General features: G+C 48.4%; 1 protein-coding gene across 2 annotated transcripts; it reads left to right on the forward strand.

The window, feature by feature from the left end:
* The first annotated feature begins 12,292 nt into the window (after window positions 1-12,292).
* LOC125248425 (three-finger toxin MALT0070C-like) lies at window positions 12,293-13,863 on the forward strand. 2 transcript variants are annotated; one of them, XM_048160295.1, is made up of 5 exons: window positions 12,293-12,377; window positions 12,796-12,942; window positions 13,028-13,147; window positions 13,278-13,403; window positions 13,707-13,863. In XM_048160295.1, the coding sequence occupies exons 2-5, from the start codon at window positions 12,891-12,893 to the stop codon at window positions 13,772-13,774; spliced, it is 366 nt and encodes a 121-aa protein (XP_048016252.1). In that variant the 5' UTR covers window positions 12,293-12,377; window positions 12,796-12,890; the 3' UTR covers window positions 13,775-13,863. The 2 variants fall into 2 exon arrangements, with proteins under 2 accessions (XP_048016252.1, XP_048016241.1); XM_048160284.1 differs by having other exon boundaries at window positions 12,303-12,377; window positions 12,839-12,942.
* The last annotated feature ends 287 nt before the right edge of the window (window positions 13,864-14,150 follow it).

Below are 14,150 nucleotides of genomic sequence, written 5' to 3' on the forward strand. Positions count from 1 at the left end.
ATTATATATATATATATAACATGGTGATTTGTCTCTAATGTTTTAAATATAATAATTGAAGATTAGTGTACCTCATTCATGCTAAGTTTCAGGGATATGTAATTAATTTATAAAAAGGCATCAGAATGATCAGAATATTTTATAGCAGTTGTCTACTTTGGTACATGAAGACTCAATATATATATATATATATATATATATATATATTCTTATAAATTATATTCTTTATTTTTTAAATGTTTTGATGTACTGAAAATGAAGTTTCTTCTTTCATTTCAGAACTGAATGAAGTGAAGGAGAAACATCATGACAAACCTGGAGAAAAACCTTTGAGTCGCTCAAAGACTAAAAAGACATTTTTAAAGAAAAGAAGAGCCAAGAAATCGTCTCGGTTACGTATGTAACCCTCGTTCCCTGAAGGAGGGAACGGAGACGTACGTCAGTAGTGACCGACGAATTGGGATATCGCTTAGAGAGCCCTATCAGCTTCGTGTAAACTAAAACAAGCCAATGGAATTGGCGTGCGATATTTGCATAATGCGCACCGCCCCGACAGGTGTATATAAATAGGAAGCAGATGCAATCGCACTCTGTTTTTCGCTGAGGAGACAACTGGTGTCCGCGCTACAGCGAGGGTACAGAAACTGTGGCGACGGGACGTACGTCTCCGTTCCCTCCTTCAGGGAACGAGGGTTACATACGTAACCGAGACGTTCCCTTTCAGTCGGTCACGTTCGACGTACGTCAGTAGTGACCGACGAATTGGGATCCCAACTAAAGCGCCACAGTTACGAAACCCCTTCCAGTGCCCAGCGCAAGCTCAGCCGCCCATAGCACCGGCTGACGGTGAAGGGGGCGAGCTTACACCGAGAGAGTCTACTGCTGTCTAACCACTACCCACTAAGTAACTAGACTACACTGGGGAAGCGAACCCGTAAGGGACGCTGCGGAGACCACTACCTACCCAATGGGGGAGGAGTTTACGTGGGAATACACATATGGACTGGCCCGGGGGGCAGTACGCATATGGAGTCCCTGGGATGGCTCCACCTGGTTAGGGGGAGACTCATCTGACAGGTGACAGCAGAGCTGGCTCTGCTAAGGGAAAGACACGGACTCGCCGTAGGGAGTTTTAAACCGTGGAAAATTACACATATGGGACCGCTCACGTAGAGGGGTTACGACATATGGGCCCCAGCCAACAGACAGCGTCAGCGACGGATGTAGGCCTGGCATCAGACACTCCGCAATGTCCGAGCCGAAGGGGGAGGCGGAGGAACTCGACAGGGTTCGCCAAGCGGGGAACTCGACTGGAGTGAAGTATGCACGTATCCGGCCAGTGGCGGGAATGGCATTGCAAGCCGACACTTAGAGCAGGTACAACACGTCTACCGACTAGTGGATGTGAGTACACGTGAAGATACTGGCTCTACACGTAGGCTATAAAACCTAGCGAACGTGTTAGGTGTCGCCCAGCCCGCAGCTCTACAAATATCTGTCAGCGAGGCGCCATGAGCCAGCGCCCAGGAAGAGGCCACCCCTCTGGTGGAGTGGGCTCTCAACCCGAGCGGGCAAGGCATGCCCTGGGATTCATATGCCAAGGCGATGGCATCCACTATCCAGTGGGCCATCCTCTGCTTGGAGACAGCCTTTCCCTTCTGCTGGCCTCCGTAACAGATGAAGAGCTGATCTGAGGTCCTGAAGCTTCGCGTTCTATCCACGTAAATGCGCAGAGCGCGGACGGGACAGAGCAAAGCTAGGGCTGGGTCTGCCTCCTCCGAGGGCAGCGCTTGCAGGTTCACTACCTGATCTCTGAAGGGAGTGGTAGGAACCTTGGGCACGTATCCAGGCCGGGGTCTCAGGATGACGTGAGAATCACCGGGCCCGAATTCTAGGCACGTTTCGTCGACCGAAAATGCATGCAGATCCCCTACCCTCTTCAGGGAAGCCAATGCAACCAGAAGAACCGTCTTAAGAGACATTAGTTTCAGATCGACTGATTGCAAAGGCTCAAAGGGATGACCCCGGAGAGCTGTGAGAACCAGGGTCAAATCCCAAGAGGGTACGGAGGAAGGGCGAGGAGGATTTAATCTCCTCGCTCCCCTCAGGAATCTGACGATCAGATCGTGTTTCCCCAGGGACTTACCCTCAACTGCGTGGTGATGCGCGGCGATAGCGGCAACATACACCTTCAGGGTGGAGGGAGACAGCCTTCGCTCCAACCCTTCTTGCAGGAAGGAAAGCACGGATCCGACCGAACATGATCGGGGGTCCTCTCGGCGAGAGGCGCACCATTCGACGAACAGGTTCCACTTCAACGCATAGAGACTCCTAGTGGAAGGAGCTCTAGCGGAAGTGATGGTGTCTACAACCGCTTGCGGGAGATCACTCAGAACCTCCGCATCCCATCCAGGGACCACACGTGGAGGTTCCATAGGTCGGGACGCGGGTGCCACAGGGTGCCCCGTCTCTGAGTCAGGAGGTCCTTCCTCAGAGGAATCGGCCAGGGAGGGGCTGTCGCGAGGAGAATGAGGTCTGAGAACCAGGTCCGAGTGGGCCAATACGGAGCCACTAACAGAACCTGCTCCCCGTCCTCCCTGACCTTGCACAGGAGTTGTGCGAGAAGGCTCACTGGGGGAAACGCATATTTGCGCAGACCCGGGGGCCAGCTGTGTGCCAGGGCATCCGTGCCGAGCGTGCCGCCGGTCAGGGAATAAAACCACTGGCAGTGGGCAGTTTCCGGGGAGGCAAACAGGTCTACCTGGGCCTCGCCGAAACGCTGCCAAATCAGCTGGACCGCCTGGGGGTGGAGCCGCCACTCGCCCGCAAGTGGAGGCTGCCGTGACAGCTCGTCGGCTGCACGGTTGAGCACACCTGGGACATGAGTGGCCCGAAGGGACCTCAGATACTTCTGACTCCACAACAAGAGATGGCGGGCGAGTTGCGACATGCGACGGGAGCGTAGACCACCTTGACGGTTGATGTACGCAACGGCCGCAGTGCTGTCTGAGCGGACTAGAACGTGCTTGCCTGACAACAGCTTCTTGAAGCGGGCCAGCGCAAGACGTACCGCTAGCAACTCGAGGCAATTGATATGCCAATGCAGCTGAGGCCCCGTCCAAAGACCTGCCACTGCATGCCCGTTGTACGTGGCCCCCCATCCTGTGGCAGAGGCATCTGTGGAGACCACAGCGTGCCTGGACACTTGTTCGAGGGGTACTCCGGCCCGCAGGAACGAAGGGTCCGACCACCGGACAAGGGTGCGATGGCAGCTCGGTGTCACGGGGACACGGAGCGTGCCGCACTGCCACGCCCATCTCGGGACCCGGCCGCGGAGCCAGTGTTGAAGCGGTCTCATATGAAGCAATCCGAGCGGCGTGACCGCGGCTGCAGATGCCATATGCCCCAGGAGCCTCTGAAAATCTTTCAGTGGAACCGCTGTCCTGCGCTTGAGCGAACTCAGGCAGTTCAACACCGACTGGACGCGCGCCTCGGTGAGACGCGCAGTCCGTGCAACCGAGTCTAGCTCGAGACCGAGATAAGAGATCCTCTGCCCGGGGGCGAGTTTGCTCTTGTCCCAGTTGACCCGAAGACCCAACCGGCTGAGGTGAGCTAAAACCATGTCCCTGTGTTCGCACAACTGCTCTCGCGAGCTGGCCAGGATCAGCCAGTCGTCGAGATAGTTGAGAATACGAACGCCCTGTTCCTTGAGGGGAACAATGGCCGCCTCCACAACCTTCGTAAAGATGCGGGGTGACAGGGCCAGCCCGAAGGGTAGGACTTTGTACTGATATGCCCGACCCTCGAACGCAAACCGGAGGAAGGGTCTGTGTCGAGGCAGAATCGAGACATGAAAGTACGCGTCCTTCAGGTCTATTGCTGCAAACCAATCCCGGGGACAGGACGCATTCGAAAATGCGTTTCTGCGTGAGCATCTTGAACGGCATCTTGTGAAGATACCGGTTCAGGACGCGCAGATCCAGGATTGGCCGTAGCCCACCGCCCTTCTTTGGTACAATGAAGTAGGGGCTGTAGAACCCCGACTTCATATCGGCTGGAGGGACCGGCTCGATTGCATCCTTCGCCAGGAGGACAGCAATCTCCGCCCGGAGAACAGGTGCACTGTCCAACGACACCTGAGTGAAGTGGACACCCCTGAAAACCGGGGGACGCCGGGCGAACTGAATCGCATAGCCGAGTCTGATAGTGCGAATGAGCCAGCGGGACGGGCTGGGAAGCGTGCTCCACGCCTCCAGACTCCGAGCCAGCGGGACCAAAGGCACCACAGACGCACCGGGGGTGGGGCAGCAAGGCAGAGAGGGACCCGACTCGGACGGCATGGGAGCGGCCCGGAGTGAGGTCGGACTCTGCGAGGCAGCAGTGCGAATGGGAGACGGCGCACGGGACGCGGTCTGCGCCACCACACTGTCGCCTACTGGTGGAATGGGAGGGGGTTGCGAGTGGCGAGGCGGGGCCTGGCACACTGGCAAACGCGCCCTCTTGTGACCTGGAGTTTGAGGAAACTGCTCTTTTTGTGGCAAAGTGGGTACCGCTGGACTCCGGAGAGCCAGCGGCGGTAGATGGACAGACGCCACAAAATCCCCCCGGCCCTCCTCCGGGGGTGGGAGAGCAGATGGAATACTCTCCCGAAGGGCAGGAACCTTCCGCTCCAGGTCGCCCGTCTCAGGGCCGAGTTTTCCCCGACCGCTTGCCACCTGGCTTGGCAGAGACGGGCTGGGCACCACGTCCGCGACCGGCACCCTGCTGTTTGGCTGGTGTAGGCTGCTGTTTTGCCGACTTAGCAGGGGCGGAGGAAGACGCAGGCGGGCGCCCTCGGCGACGAGCGGGCTGAGGCTGAGCCGCGGGCGGCTGCCGCTTCTGTGCAGCGGAGAACTGTTGGGCACAGCTCTCCACCGCGTCGCCGAAAAGGCCGACCGGAGACACGGGGGAATCCAGGAACCGATGTTTGTCGGTCTCCCTCATGTCTGCCAAGGCCAGCCAGAGGTGGCGTTGCTGGACTACCAAAGTAGACATCGCCTGGCCAACAGAACGCGCTGTCACCTTCGTTGCCCGGAGGGCAAGGTCAGTGGCAGCGCGCAGCTCCCCAAGCAGCTGTTGGTCAGGACCTTCCTGGGGCAACTCCGACAGCGCTTTTGCCTGGTAAACCTGCAAAAGGGCCATCGCGTGCAGGGCGGAGGCAGCCTGCCCACAGGCACTGTAAGCTCTCTCAGTCAGACCGGCTGAGAATTTACAGGCCCGGGACGGGAGACGCGGCTCACCGCGCCAGCCAGCGGCCGTTGGACACAACTGCATCGCAACAGACCGCTCGACTGGCGGGATCCTCACGTATCCCCTGGCTTCCCCGCCGTCCAGGGAGGTGAAGGCGGACGAGGGACCAGGCCCCGTACGAGCCCTATACGGAGCTTGCCAAGACCTGGTCACCTCATCGTGTACTTCCGGGAAGAAAGGCATTGGGGTGGGACGCTGGGTTTGACCAGCGCGACCCCCCCCCAAGTACCAATCGTCCAACCGAGATGGGCCGGGACAGGGTGGAGGGTTCCACTCAAGCCCGACGCACAAGGCGGCCCGGGAGAGCACAGCCGTGAGCTCGGGATCTGATTCGGGCAACACTACCGTCCCGGGCGGCAGCGCGTCCGGATCTTCCTCCCCCGAGGACTCAGGCTCACCTTCCGATGCAGCGGTCGACATCCGATCCGCCGCCGGCACACCAAAGGTAACGGCTGGACAGTCCGTAGAGGGCCCAGCGGAAACCAACGGTGGCACGATGGGTTGCGGTGCTGATGAGGCGGCAGGGGCCCGAGGAGCGTTTCCGCTCGGCGGGAAGCCCTGACCGTAATCCTCAGGTCACCCTTCCTATACACCGCCGAACCGTCATTCCGGCCCGGGCCGGAAAAAACGGTCGAACGGGGCACAGGGGAGGGGACCCCCGCTTCCTGAGACTTCCGGAAGGAGTGTCTCGACCTCAGCACCGCGATAGTCATGTTCCCGCAATGGGAACATGAACCATTCACAAAAGCTGCTTCAGCGTGCTGAATGCCCAAACACGAGATGCAACGATTGTGCCCATCAGCAGGGACCAGGGAACGACCGCACCCATTAACGCACAGACGAAATGACATACTGTCAGGGTTCGTCTGTAAAGCTCTTTTAGAAGGGGAAAACAGTCAACTCGCTCGTGCCGAAGCACACAGGGAGTGACGTGATGTGCCAGGTACACCACTTCCTGGACACACCGAGGAACCGGCCCAAATCGCAACACACTTCACTCTTAGGCGTGTGCTGTGAAAACAGCAGTTGAGAGCTATAGCTCGGATCCTCGGGAGCTCGGGAGCTCGCGACCTCGCTGTAGCACCGTTACACCGGCACACACGGCTTGCTGTGAATCCTCTTCGAGGCAGTTTAATTCACACAAAACAGTCTTCTTAAACAGGACACCACTGAATGGCTCCGAAGCGAAAGACAGAGTGCGATTGCATCTGCTTCCTATTTATATACACCTGTCGGGGGCGGTGCGCATTATGCAAATATCGCACGCCAATTCCATTGGCTTGTTTTAGTTTACACGAAGCTGATAGGGCTCTCTAAGCGATATCCCAATTCGTCGGTCACTACTGACGTACGTCGAACGTGACCGACTGAAAGGGAACTACAACCTGCACTCAGTGTGGAAAGAGTTTCTCAGTAAAACAATATCTTGAGATTCACATGAGAGTTCATACTGGAGAGAGACCTTTCACATGTGATCAATGTGGGAAGAGCTTCTCAAGGAAAGATAGTCTTGAGATTCACAGGGCATTTCACACCAGAGAGAAACTGTTCACTTGTGATCAGTGCGACAAAACATTTCTCTGGGCATCAAATCTGAAGAGACACATGATAGTTCATACGAAGGAGAAGCCACATTCATGTTCTGTGTGTGGAAAGAGTTTTTCACTGCTGTCATATTTAAAAGTACATCAGAAAACACATACTGGTGTGAGAGAGTACATGTGCTTTGAGTGTGAGAAGACTTTTATTACAGGGAGTGATTTAAAACTGCACCAGAGAATTCACACTGGAGAAAAACCTTACAAGTGTTCACACTGTGACAAGAGATTCAGTCTGTCATCACATCTGAAAAAACATGAGAGGATCCACACTGGAGAGAAACCTTACAAGTGTTCACAATGTGACAAGAGATTCAGTTTGTCATCAAATCTGAAAAAAACATGAGATGATCCACACTGGAGAAAAACCTTACAAGTGTTCAGACTGTGACAAGAGATTCAGTTTGTCAACAAATCTAAAAACACATGAAAGGATCCACAGCAGAGAGAAGCCGTACACATGTGATCAATGTGGAATATGTTTGAGTTTTAAAAGTCACCTGAAGTCACACATGAAGATCCATACAGTGGAGAAACCACATCACCACAGTCTGAAATCACAGTGAGTAGTTCATCTGGATATGCTGAGCAACAAAGTAGTTTCCTTACAGCCACAATAAGCAGCAGGACAGTTTTGTGGTTGCTTAGTATCTGCTTAGAAAATATATCATCATTATTAGAAGTGTTGGTAGCACTTTATTTTACAGTACATGTACTTTCCTGGTACATGTACAAACCCGATTCCAAAAAAGTTGGGACACTATACAAATTGTGAATAAAAACAGAATGCAATAATGTGGAATTTTAAATTTCAATATTTTATTCAGAATACAACATAGATGACATATCAATTGTTTAAACTGAGAAAATGTATCATTTTAAGGGAAAAATAAGTTGATTTTAAATTTCATGGCATCAACACATCTCAAAAAATTTGGGACAAGGCCATGTTTACCACTGTGTGGCATCCCCTCTTCTTTTTATAACAGTCTGCAAACGTCTGGGGACTGAGGAGACAAGTTGCTCAAGTTTAGAAATAGGAATGTTGTCCCATTCTTGTCTAATACAGGCTTCTAGTTGCTCAACTGTCTTAGGTCTTCTTTGTCACATCTTCCTCTTTATGATGCGCCAAATGTTTTCTATGGGTGAAAGATCTGGACTGCAGGCTGGCCATTTCAGTACCCGGATCCTTCTTCTACGCAGCCATGATGTTGTAATTGATGCAGTATGTGGTCTGGCATTGTCAAAATGCAAGGTCTTCCCTGAAAGAGACGACGTCTGGATGGGAGAATATGTTGTTCTAGAACTTGGATATACCTTTCAGCATTGATGGTGCCTTTCCAGATGTGTAAGCTGCCCATGCCACACACACTCATGCAACCCCATAGCGCTGATAACAACTTGGTTTGTCCTTGTCCTCTACAGTCCGGATGACATGGCGTCCCAGTTTTCCAAAAAGAACTTCAAATTTTGATTCGTCTGACCACAGAACAGTTTTCCACTTTGCCACAGTCCATTTTAAATGAGCCTTGGCCCAGAAAAAACGCCTGCGCTTCTGGCATTTTCGTCCAAAAATTAGAATCTGTTTTTTTCTGAATTTAGTAGTAGGAAATTACTGGTCATCCAGTTTTTTTATATCAGCTATACATTCTGTTAATTTAGCGAATTGGTAAGTTTCGTCAGGGCGTGAAGAAATATAGAGCTGAGTATCATCAGCGTAACAATGAAAACTAACGCCATGCTTCCTAATGATATCTCCCAAGGGTAGCATGTACAGAGTGAAAAGCAACGGTCCTAGTACTGAGCCTTGCGGTACTCCATATTTAACTTGTGATTGATATGACATCTCATTGTTTACTACTACAAACTGATAACGGTCAGATAAGTATGATTTGTCCAAGGCTGTCAGTGATAGCATTCCCTACGGCCAACAGCCCAAGCTGAGCCTAAAAGAGGCCTTCCGTAAAAGGCCTGCCAAGGCTGCTCGAGCATCTGGGACCAACAAACCATAGAAAGTGGTCCCTCTAAGGTAATGTGGCCAAGAGTCCAAAAGGAATCTCGGCCAGTCACTAGGGGGGACAAAATCACCCCCAACGCCACCAAGGAGGCCTTACTAATCTAGCGAAAGCCGAACCTAGCCTGGCCAACCTTTTTTACTCGGTAAAAGCACCTTTCTACTCTTTAAGCGAGAGGAGTACAGCGTACGCCATCACGCGCTAAAGAAGGCCCCATGGGCCTATAACCTCAGCAGACACGTGGCATCAGCTCGTGGCAGTGTTATCAAGGTTCGGGCTAAACAGACCGACTACAAAAGGTCAGTCGTCAGCCCGAGCCCCGGCCAGCCAGCGACACAAATCCTTTTACTGCTTCAGTAAAAATAATAAGAGAGAAACCTTGAAAAAGGTAAACGGCAGCATGCTCCACGCGGCGTCAGCTAGCGGCCACTAAAGTTCTAAGAGCCAAATAGAACCGAGTAACAGACAGGGTAACTATTTAGCTAGAGCTAAAGGAAACCAAGCTTAAGGAAGCAAATTCACTCAGAAATGTACTCAGTAAAAGCACCTTTTACTCTTTAAGCGAGAGGAGTACAAAGCCAAACTCCAGCGTGATAGCAAAGGAGGCCTGTGAAAGCCTACGACTCGTGAAACACGCGGCGTCAGCTAGTGCAATCACGACTCATCCATGGTGAAGAGACATACAAAAAACCCACACAAAGCTGTGCCAACATGCAGACCGAAAGGAGGCCCTGATGAGGGCCTACAACCTCCATGAACACATGGCAACAACCAGTGGTAACTTATGACAAATGCCAGCCAACAGGCCAGTACTCGAAAAACCCATAGGTAGGAGAAGTACACACTACGCCACAGAACTCAACGAAAAGCCTAAACTCAGGCTTATTCGTACAGAGGGGGCGTGGCCAATGGCGGCATGTGTCATAAGACATGACTCAACCATGGAAAGAATCTAGATATAACCAACCAAGCTGGGCCAACACAGAGGCTACAAAGGGGGCCTGGTAAGGCCTACTACTTTTAAGCACCATGTGGCGCCAGCCCGTGGTCATAACAGGGCCAATGCTCAAGGGGGACCAGTCCTAGACCCTACACGATAACTGTGGGGAACTAGCTACACAACCTGATCTTAAGCCTACACATTCCAACAGGCAATGTACATATAAATATGCTATCACGGTCTAAGGAAGGCCTATAAGGCCTAACACCTCAAATAACGTGAGCATAAGCCTGAGGCAGTGCTAAAAAGCGTGAGCAAACTAGTGATCGTAAACCAACAGCGCCCCAAAACAAGATGTATTAAAGAGAGGCTATAATAAAGAGCCAACAATCTAACAGCAAGTGTAAAACAGCTGCTGTGGTCATGATCGACTGGGGGGAAGTCGAGAATATACTATTCTAACCAGAATAGGACTCTCTACACTCACCCTGAGTGTGCAATCCAACAGGTGATGCACTCAGTGAAACACAGACCATAACCAGGGAGTACAATAAAACACCACGTTCATAGAGGCCAGTCACAGCCTGCTATCACAGAAACAGGTGTTAACCTGTGGCAGCACTAGAGTAAGCTCACATAAATATGTAGGGCTAAAGTCTAAGAACCCCAAAGCAAAAAATGCTTTGAACACACATGCCATCCTTACAAGGATAAATGTTTTCCACAGGACAAATCTGACATTTGTACTGAACCCAAGAAAAACGTAAGCTACGAAGCTTAGCACCGTTAAATCAAACTTGATAATATAAGGGTTTCACATGAAAACATTAAAGCATGAAAGGTTCTGAACAGTGAGGCCTAGCGTAACGCACAACTTATCTCCTCAGAGATAAGGGCCTGCCACCTGAGACAAACAGCACCAGCAAGGCTAGTAGCAACCTAAACCTTAGCTGTTGATCTGACTAAAGCACCTACATACAAAAATATGAAGGGGAATATGGGCAAAAACGGCCACCAATTCAATTACCTCAGAATGGGAGGTATGTCAAACCCGAGAAAGCAGGGTAAGTCAAGCCTGTTTCTGAAAGAGAGGTAACTTATACTCAGAGTCAGTTATCATGGTAACTTACTCTGTGAACCTAACCTGGTCGGCAGCAGGTTTTCTTCGGTAAACCCAGAGTTTCCTTTGATCTCCACCCCTTTTTAAAGTGCAAGTGATGTTTAAATAGGTCATTCATTCATTCACCCTGCAAAAATGCTTTTCTTTCTGAGTATTTTTTGTAATATCTAAAATATCTAAAAAATTCTTAAATCAAGATGGATTTTCTATATAAGATGATATAAGATATTTAGTCTTATTTCCTGGGGGGGATCTAAATTAAGTGCATTTTACTTAAGTAAAATTACAATATCTGCCAGTGTGGTAATACACATAATCTTAATGCAAACAGAAAACAAGATTATTTTGGAGTGTCTATTACTAAGTGCAAATTTACAGTACTCTGCCCACCAGTGTTACACAACGTTAAAAACAACCCATGTGATTAATGGCTACAGAGGTGTTAGCAGAAGCGTGTTGTTGTGCGCAAGACTAACTTGTGACGCGACTGACAGGGTTCCAGTCTGCCTTTCGCCGAGCTCGCTCTTCTCCCTTTTCCCATCACATTAGAAAGGCATTTATTTTCAATAAAAATGAAGAAATGGTCTAACGAGTGTGTAGTAATGAGTGTTTAAGTAGTTTACAGTTAAACACTCATTATTACGTATTATTGCATCCTGTTAATTTACAACAATACTGAGGTGCAACTAGTATGTTTCTGCCGGTATAAAATATAAATAGCATCTAATTACTATTTACACTTATTGCAAAGAACTGATACTTTTAGCCAACGTGGTAAATAGAAAATAATTTGCAAAATAAATAAAAATTGCACTTAAATTATTATTTTTTTCTTCCTTTTTTTGCATGTGGTATACCATGAAAATTAATATTAGTTCAATAACTTACTATTCTACCAGTTTTCACCTTTGATATTATAACAGTGATAAGAATTAAACTTGCATTGACTCAGATGTATGCGGATGTCCTTTTGTCACGTGTTGTTGCCATGGTGAATCGTAATATCAGAGCTCCATTGATGATGGCTTGTCATAGTCGTGGTGCACGCGCTTAACTCAGAGTCAACCTACTCAGAGTCGACTGAACTAACTCAATTCATCTGTTCTGAAACTGAAAACTCAGAGTTTCCCATCTCAGAGTAAGTCAACTCAGAGTTCAAGTTTCAACTCAGAGTTGGTTGAACCTCCTTATTGAAACAGGCCCCTTGAGAACAAGGAATACATACATCAACTGACAAAACACAAGTGAGACACAAGCACTACTTCTACACAGGAACTAAGAAGCTAAACAAGGTAACAAGGGGCGTGGTCCAATAAGTGACCATGGTAACAAACAAGGGAACAGCAGCAGGGAAACAAGAGGTGAACACAACAATGAAGACAGGAGACGCAGGCAGGGATCATGACAATAACAGTGTGAGCAGAATTTGCGTTAAATTGTACCACCCAACCCTGCTGGGTTAAAATGTTCAGTCTTGCTGGGTACTTTATCCCAACATTTGTTCGGTCCAATATTTACCCAGTGCTGGGTTGCCAAATGGGTTGTTTTTAACCCAGCCTTTTTTGGAGTGTAGGATCTTGAGAATGGGTTTGCTAAACAGTTAACCGAAGAAAATTATTTCTTGTTAGAAATGTGCATGATCATGTGCGTGAGACAACATTGAGTTATGTTAACAAAGAGCAGCACAGAATACTAGGAACAGGAAATAATTGTGTGACTATCAATTTGTTTCTAGAGAATTACATGGGGGCCTTTTCCACTGAAATTCATTCTGCTTGTTTTTCACAAACGAGCCCCAACCTGATGAAGTTTCAAATTCCCTTTTCTTAACAGTAACTTTTCAACATCCTTATTAAACCCAACCCTTTCTGAACAGACATAAAAGAACCTGAAGCATTATTTCTGTATAGTCATTCTGTTTCTGACACATGATGGATCTGCAAGTCTCCGTTGTTCTTCTTTTCATTTTTCTCACTGGAGGTATGAAAAAACAGCTAATATTGAAATGTATTATTTGTTAGTCATACTGTAGAGAGCTAACTCAATGTCTTTCTCTGTTTGTAAGGATATTCTCTCAAGTGTTACTCGTGCACATCTGGTTTGACGGGGTCCTGTGAACTGAAAGTGGAGACATGTCAAAATGGAAATTTTAAATGTGCAAGCACCACGACAGAACAATCCATTGGTAAGTCCAGAATAATGTGGAAGTCTGCTGTATAAGTGATCATACTGCTGGAGAGAAAGTATACTTGTAAACTGCTAATCTTGGATTTTTTATTATCCTATTATTTGAGCATTTATATCTTTTTTTACAGGGTCCGCTAAGGTGACTGTCACAAGTAAAGGGTGCATGGATAAATGTGAACCAGGAACTGTACAGCTACCAACCGGAGGGACAGTGACTAATCGCTGCTGTGACACTGATCTTTGCAATGCAGCAGGTATTGGCCTTTCTTTCATCATGCACTAGCAGCTTGATTTCATCCACAGTAACTTAAAATGAGGATATTTTACAAACAATAATAATTCAGTATGAACATGTGATTGTTAATAAGCAGCACAATATTAAAAGTAGTCAAAAAATAGTGTAAAGCAGCATGAAAAGGAGAAGCTGATGAAGTTTTTTTTTTTTTTTTAAGTTAAATTGATCAACAATGAACATGCAGTTTTCTTAGTAGTAGCAGTAGTGATAGTAGTAGTAGTGTGGTGTTAATTAATATGAATTTATTTGCTGTCTTGATTAGATGGAGTGTATAAGGGAAGCTTCCTCCTGCTCTTGTCTCCTCTGCTCTTCTACTTCCTGTTTCAGTGAATCCAGCTGAACGTCATAGACCAGCAGAAACTCAATATGATACACTATCTGATACTATCTGATGAATAAAGCTTGTTTGTTGCTCTGCTCTTCTTTGGTTTATGTACTTTTAACATTAAACAAATTACTGCATCAAAACAAACTGTCGTTCTCAATACCTTGCAGCAAATTAGACACTGATTTAACTGCCTTGCGTCTCAGATTAGATTTAAAATAATGCATTTGATCAGCCATTCTTACCTAAGAGCAGTGTTTATTTTAGAACAGCAAAAGCAAGATTACCTGAGGAAAAAAGAAAAAAAAAGATTAGCATTGTACAAAACCATACATAATGTCTTATTATACTAAACCATTACAATTTCCCTTTTTTAGTCCA

Source organism: Megalobrama amblycephala, linkage group LG1 (assembly GCF_018812025.1).
Source record: "Megalobrama amblycephala isolate DHTTF-2021 linkage group LG1, ASM1881202v1, whole genome shotgun sequence".
Classification (NCBI taxonomy): Eukaryota; Metazoa; Chordata; class Actinopteri; order Cypriniformes; family Xenocyprididae; genus Megalobrama; species Megalobrama amblycephala.

Coding starts and splice junctions, on each gene's coding strand:
- LOC125248425 (XM_048160295.1), top strand. CDS start 12,891: ATGATGGATCTGCAAGTCTCCGTTGTTCTTCTTTTCATTTTTCTCACT. Junction 12,943..13,027: donor TTTCATTTTTCTCACTGGAG/GTATGAAAAAAC, acceptor TCTGTTTGTAAG/GATATTCTCTCAAGTGTTAC. Junction 13,404..13,706: donor TGATCTTTGCAATGCAGCAG/GTATTGGCCTTT, acceptor TGTCTTGATTAG/ATGGAGTGTATAAGGGAAGC.